Source organism: Solanum tuberosum, unplaced genomic scaffold (genome assembly GCF_000226075.1).
Source record: "Solanum tuberosum cultivar DM 1-3 516 R44 unplaced genomic scaffold, SolTub_3.0 scf00093, whole genome shotgun sequence".
Lineage (NCBI taxonomy): Eukaryota > Viridiplantae > Streptophyta > Magnoliopsida > Solanales > Solanaceae > Solanum > Solanum tuberosum.
In genome coordinates this window covers 1786398-1793409 of record NW_006239018.1, presented here as the reverse complement: position 1 = coordinate 1793409, position 7012 = coordinate 1786398, and the positions used below count along the sequence as shown (strand labels likewise).

Below are 7012 nucleotides of genomic sequence, written 5' to 3'. Positions count from 1 at the left end.
TTTTTATTGGTTTTAAATTATTATTTCAAAATGAATTAGACAATTCTAATTAATCTATTTTTATTAACATTCTAATCACTTGCAATTTAATTTAATTGTTTCATTTTGGATTCCCTTCTCCAAAAAAATAAATTAAAAAATGTGTCATTTAATTTAACTATTTTTCTCAAAGTTAACCAAATATTTATTATTATTATTTTTATGTTAAATCATTATTTTTCTAAAAAATAGTCAAATATATTTTAGTCAAGTCACAGGTCAACCGCATGTTAGCGGACACTTCGAATGCTTAAACCCTTCTCGAAGTGTAAATTGAACCTCGAACCCTCTTTCGGTATTTTCAAATGATTTTTTCTGTTTAAATCTTTGAAAATTATAAGTTTTCTTAATTTCTTTAAAAATTAAGTGGCGACTCTTTTCTAAGTATTTCTCTAATTGTTTTATACTTAGAACATTTCAAAAGTGATTTTTCTAGAGATAGTCAAATTACGACACAACATTATTAACGACTTTAATTTGCGTCGGTCCCGCCACAACGGCAAAACCCAGCTCTAAAGTTGCATTCTCGAGACAGAGAGTTATTTCAAGAATTCCAAAATTCTCATTTCACAACACACCTCTAACCCACGACGCTCAGTAAATACCATTTATGCTAAGATCGATTTCCAGAGTTCTACTCGCTCGAATTCAATTCCGTAAAGTCGTACAGATTTCTTAACGAGTTATCTAACTACTCATGTAATCAAAATCATAAATGATTCACCCGATTGTTACCAGATTTCCCTACACCTCAATGACTCCGATTTTCGTCCAAATCTGGATAAGGTTGGGAAAATCCAAATACTATGAAAAGTTTTCCGGCCCTAAATTTTCCTCCGTTGGCTTTTCTATAATGACGGGAACAGGTCATTACACTGAGATACATAACAGATCTCGCTCGCCTCCCTCCTATCTTGCTCGTCACTCTCCTATGTATCTACCATCTCAGATGCATGCAAATCACATCAAATACATACTATTTTATTATTAGGTAATAAACAGAAAGTCGGATCCACCCTGAAAAAGGTAAATGGAATATATTCCTTCGACCTGCTTCTCGTATAAAACCCCTAATAGAGAAAAAAAAAAGAATTGTGAAAATTTTATAGCCAATTAAAGTAATGAAATTAGTCCCGCAGTTAGATATACAGTACCAAATTAGTTTAGAATCAATGTAATGCATTCTGCTTCCTTCAACTGATGCGTCTTCGGAAGTTTGATTAATCTAAATTCATACCATATAAAATTTATCAAAAAAAAAATCACTTTTCATCAAAAAAAAAATCTATTCTCAAGAATTTGTAACCTCTGCTTAAAGAATGAAATCAACCCATCGCAATTATTCTTATTCTTGGTGGTGTAATTAATAACTATTTCCATTCTGAACAATAATATCAAACTATTTGAGATTAATACTTCTTTCCCATATATCCCTCAAAAAGTACATGAAATGATCAACTATTTTATTATTGAATGAAGTCTAAATAATTTATGTAACCTTTTTACAAAGAATAAAAATCAAGCAAGGGATAGGTACGCATATATAATAATAATATTTTTTTTTGTTTCAAACGTATAGAATAACATTATAACACCACGAGTAATAAAAGTTATTTTGTGGTCGACGGTAGTGGCATAGCTATATTGATCCAAGGAGTGATAATTGGAACATTTTTTGTCGAAAAATTATATTTTGATTTGTGCTTGTAGAAAATAATATTGTGTATATAAATAAATAAAAAATTATTTAGAGATATACATTAAAATTTTGAATATCGTAAAATTTCTAGCTTCGCCATTGATAGACGGAACCAACTTTATTACTATTAGATAATAGAATTGCCTGTTACGTAGTGTTCCGTGACAATTTCCAATTGTTCTTGTCGCAAGTTGAAACCTGTACAAGAAAAGAGAGAACCTCCAAAATAACAAAATCTTGTTAATTATATTATTATATTAATGGATGACCATTACTTTAAGGTATACGATAATTTCCATTATTATGTAATTAACTTCTCCACCTTCATAATCTTTGTAATAATCTCTCACACTTTCGTAACCTTTTCAACATTCTTGGTTAATACATCATATTTATGACTATCTTTATATCAATATCTTTATGTAACAGTACTATAAATACAAACATATGAGCTTATATTGTACACACTTGAATAAAAAATAAAAAATAAAAAATAAAAAGCTCATTTTTTTCTATTTCTATTGCTTCTTTTTTTTGTTTCCATCCAGTATCAGATCCACACTGTAGCTCGATTAAATTCGAATTTGCACCAAAAAGTCTTTAAAGTGCTCCTTAAATAAGCAACTCAATATTCAGAGAGACTCAAATCCAAGACCTCTCATCTTTTAGTATTGTTTCTTGTTTACTCTAATTTTATAACCAAAATATAATTTATAGTGTTTTGTTCAATAATTGAGAATGTACATAATTGAATTCGAAGGCATGTATTTGGCTGCTGAAATTAGGAGAACTGTAGCCACATAAATCCTAAAGGTTCGTCGTTTTATTGTCTCCCACCATTTTCCCTTTTTTATTTTAAAGGGAAAAGGGAATAAATCTTATCCAATTTAAAGGAAAAAAAGAAGTTCAAAAGACAATAATATTATACACAAATTTAGGCATTACTAGAAAATATTTCTATTGTGCATATTAATTTGGACACACTATTTAATTATTCCAACCACTATATATAACAAATAAATGATTTATAATTACAGTTATATCATATTTAGTGGTAATAATAAAATATGAGTATTTTATGATCAACATTTTATATAAATGCCGCTAAAGGCTTCAACGACTTTGAATGCAATGATACTAACTCAATTGCCGCAAAATATTTTTGCAGAAATAAATATTGCTGCTAAAAAAATATATTTTAACACTAAATATCACTATAACAATTGTATCTTTCGCCCCTAAAATTTAATTTGAATTTAATACTTCATCCATTTCAATTTATATGATGCACTATTTGAGATTTAACAAAAAAATTGTTTATTTGTGAAACTATTGTAGTCTTAAACATGCTTGATATAAAAAGTTTAAAATTAAATTATTCTCAAAAATTAAAATATATACTTCTTTCATACGGACTAATAAGGAAATATTGTTATATTAAGAGGAACATGAATGGAGGGAGTTGATATATAACAATTTCGGATTTCCATATATGATCGTTGATAGCGATGATTTTGAAGAAAAAAATTGATTAAAATCAAGTTGATAAGGTGCAATTTGCAAAATATGGAAATGTATACATTAATATGTCGAATAATTATCAAGAAGACTAATCCCATGATAAATGGATTATGGTGGTCTTCACACTTTTTTGTGAAACCTAATCCGTAAATTTAAAAGCATATTAGCATCAGCCACTTATGCTTAACATGTCATTAACATTTTAAATTTGCAATCAATTTCATTATACATGCAGATATAAATATATGACATAATCCACCAAGACGTGATAAGCCTACTAAAGCAAAATTCATCAGCCACTCTACCAAAAATGATATTTTCATTGCTCTAAATTAGATCTTGGGTCTAACTCGTACACTTCAAAAGTTAGATCAAAAGAAAGAGAATTGTCTAGACCTTAAACATAAGGAGACCATTTATCTCATTAACTAACTATGTAAGACTTTTTCAATCTTCAACACTCCACCCCACCTCATGCCTGGGATGGATATCTGAAGCTTGAGCAATATAATTTTTAATTTGGGGTCCCAACAACAGGAGAGATGAGTTCTATTTTAATACCATGTAAATTAGGTGTTGAACCTAACTCACACCCTAAATACTAGCTCAAAGGGAAGAATATTGTCTAAACCTTGTATATCACCCATCTCATTAACTATCGAATGTGATATTTTTTCATTCTTCATTGAGCCAAAAAACATCTATTATTGGTGCCAATTGGCAAACATTGATAGGTGCCTCCCATCATTTGTTGATTGTTTTTTTTTGCTGACTAGGATCACATTATTTGTACACAAAATAAATGAGGATCAAATTAAAACCTTTTTCAAAATTGTAGTGCCATAGTTGGAAGCTTTAGTGCCTCATAGATAGGACGATGACATAATAAAAGAGCAAAATGGGACCTTTTATTTTGAGGATATATCGAACCCAAAAAGGTTTAAGGATCAAAAGGTGTTTTGTTTTGTATACAAATTGAATTATAACACATAAAGCACTAATTGAAATAAAAATTTAAATTGGAGAACTATAGAACATATATATCCAATAATATTATATACTTGTAGCCTTGCTATATAAATATGTGAAGTGAGCACTCCTCATTTCATTATCAATCAAGTACTTGCAATTCTTTGTAACTGAGAGATTAACAAAGAGAGAAATTTTCATTTTGAGAAAAGAAAAAGAGATGGCTATTTCTGGTCATTGGGCATTTGTTTTTGGTGTCCTTGGTAAAAATCTCTTTTTCTTGTTAGTTTTTAGAACTCAATTGTCAAAATACTTGAGTTATACACATGTTAGTATATGCAATTGTTATACCATTATTTTATATTTACCTATTATAGCATATAGTTTATTTTATTTAAAAGATGACAAATGTTACATTTTAAATATAATATTTTTTATGTTTTAATTTGTGTGACACGTATTTCTTTTTAATCCGTTTCAAAAAAAATGTCACATTTTCGTAAAATTTTTCATTTATTCTTAAAGAAATGAATTATAGTCACAAATTATCAAAAAGTATTTTAGATTACAAATTACAATTTTTTATATTTTTTTAAAGGTTTTTATCAAATTGAACAATGTCACATATATCACTTCTTATTGTTTTTCCTTTTACATTATTTATTAGTAGTTAGAAAAAATCTATATTAGTCAAAAGTGGGCCAATAACAATTATATTATGACTTACACTTAAGAGACAAATCCATAAATTCTCTAATTAAGTGGAAGTGTCAATCATTTCATCGTACCTCAATCATTAACATACATAATTTAATCATTCCTAATGGATCTTTATTGTTATTTTATAATCTCCTCCAATTATTCATAATTTTAATTGAATTACCAAGATTTTTTTATTTTTTTTCTTTATTGACCCTGAATTTTCAATTAATCTTGCAGGAAATATTATCTCGTTTATTGTTTTCCTTTCTCCAATGTAAGTCATCGATCTAGCATGTTGCCCCTATTCATTTCACGTTAGAATTATTGAACGTTACATATTACTTAATTATTTTAATACTTGCAGACCAACATTTAATAAAATTTACAAGAAGAAATCAACTGAAGGATATCAATCAATTCCATACGTGATTGCTCTCTTTAGCTGCATGCTTTGGATTTACTATGCATTTTTGAAGACCAACACAACACTTCTCATCACTATTAACTCCTTTGGAATGCTCATTGAGACTATCTACGTTGGCCTCTTCCTTTACTATGCACCAAAGAAAGCCAGGGTAAGTTTTTCAACATTTTTTTTCTTTCATTATTTCCATCTTATAGTAATATAAAGGAAGAAAAGTATAATATATTTTTTTATAAATTCAGGTCAATACTGTGAAAATGCTACTTTTAACAGTGGTTGGTGGATTTGGTGCAATAATCGTTGTTACTCAATTTGTATTCAAAGGAGTTGTTCGTGGACAAATTGTTGGATGGATTTGCCTTATTTTCTCATTATGTGTCTTTGTTGCACCCTTAGGCATTGTGGTAAGCTTCAAAAATTACTTCTCGATTTTATCATGTTATAACAGGCTACGTGTCTTATTTTTAAAATTAATGCTTATTAAACTTGCGCTTATTTTATGCAGAGACAAGTTATTAAAACAAAGAGTGTGGAATACATGCCAATTCTCCTATCAGTTTTTCTAACAATAAGTGCGGTGATGTGGTTCTTCTATGGTCTTCTACTAAAAGACGTTAACATTGCTGTAAGTAAATTAATTATCTCGTCTTAGTACTTTTTTACTTATATTTTGTAAATGTCGTTGGAGTAATTAAAATTTTCTTCTAATGTTTTATTATTTATAGGCTCCAAATATATTGGGATTCATTTTCGGTATACTCCAAATGATTCTCTATGCGATGTATCGCAAAAAAGATAATAAGCCCATCGTTAACGTTAATGTTGAGGTGCAAAATCCGGTTATAATCTTGGACGATAACAAGAAGATTCCAGAATTAACCGAAGAACAAATAATCGATATAGTGAAGCTTGGTAAATTGGTTTGTTCTGGAAAAATTCAAATGGCTTCAACTCTGAATCAAAATGCAGCTAAAGAAGTGAAGCTAACCAATCTGCAAGCTGAGGAGGCCTAATTATGACTTTTGTAAACCTAAAAGATGCACACCATGCATGTGTATTAATTATTTTTAACAAAATTCCCACTGTGTTTGATGGGAATCAAGTTTGTTAAGTGTGTTGTAATTAAGTTTCAACTCATGTGGTTTCATTTCTCAATTAAATCAAAGCTCCCTTAATCTTTGGATAATTTGTTTAACTCCATTAATCTCATGTTTTCTTTAATTTCCTTTTATAATAATGTTACAATATTGAAATGGCTAATATATAATTTAACTAGCCGTAACCCTTACTTGTAGAACAAAAATAAAGAACCGTGAATTTTGTTCACCAATATGGGCCGGATAAGAATTTGGTATACTCACCTTCTACAAACTACTTAATTACATAAATATTTCTATCATATTTACAAATTAACTATAGTTTGAAACAATTACATTTTATATAACTAATTAATGATTTCATAACAGATTTTAAGTCAAATACACTTAGATACATATTTTATACACATATACATATTGTTTACACCTCGATACATATTTTTTCCTACCAGATACATTGAAATAGGGAGAGAGGCGAGCGAGAACAGGAGAGAAGCAAGCGAGAATATGAGAGAGACATGTGAGATTTGTCTATGCATCTCAGATATATGCGAATCATGC

The 7012-nt window shown here is 28.9% G+C and overlaps 1 protein-coding gene across 1 annotated transcript; it reads left to right on the top strand.

The window, feature by feature from the left end:
* Positions 1 to 4316: 4316 nt before the first annotated feature.
* LOC102600803 (bidirectional sugar transporter SWEET10-like) lies at positions 4317 to 6540 on the top strand. The gene is made up of 6 exons (XM_006347573.2): positions 4317 to 4491; positions 5168 to 5204; positions 5295 to 5505; positions 5597 to 5758; positions 5860 to 5979; positions 6080 to 6540. The coding sequence occupies exons 1-6, from the start codon at positions 4449 to 4451 to the stop codon at positions 6365 to 6367; spliced, it is 861 nt and encodes a 286-aa protein (XP_006347635.1). The 5' UTR covers positions 4317 to 4448; the 3' UTR covers positions 6368 to 6540.
* Positions 6541 to 7012: the final 472 nt, after the last annotated feature.

What these genes read in the sequence shown, in the direction of transcription:
- LOC102600803 (XM_006347573.2), top strand. Translation starts at nt 4,449, where the DNA reads ATGGCTATTTCTGGTCATTGGGCATTTGTTTTTGGTGTCCTTG. An exon ending in ATTTGTTTTTGGTGTCCTTG is followed by an intron (nt 4,492 to 5,167) that starts GTAAAAATCTCT and finishes TTAATCTTGCAG; the next exon opens with GAAATATTATCTCGTTTATT. An exon ending in ATGCACCAAAGAAAGCCAGG is followed by an intron (nt 5,506 to 5,596) that starts GTAAGTTTTTCA and finishes TTATAAATTCAG; the next exon opens with GTCAATACTGTGAAAATGCT.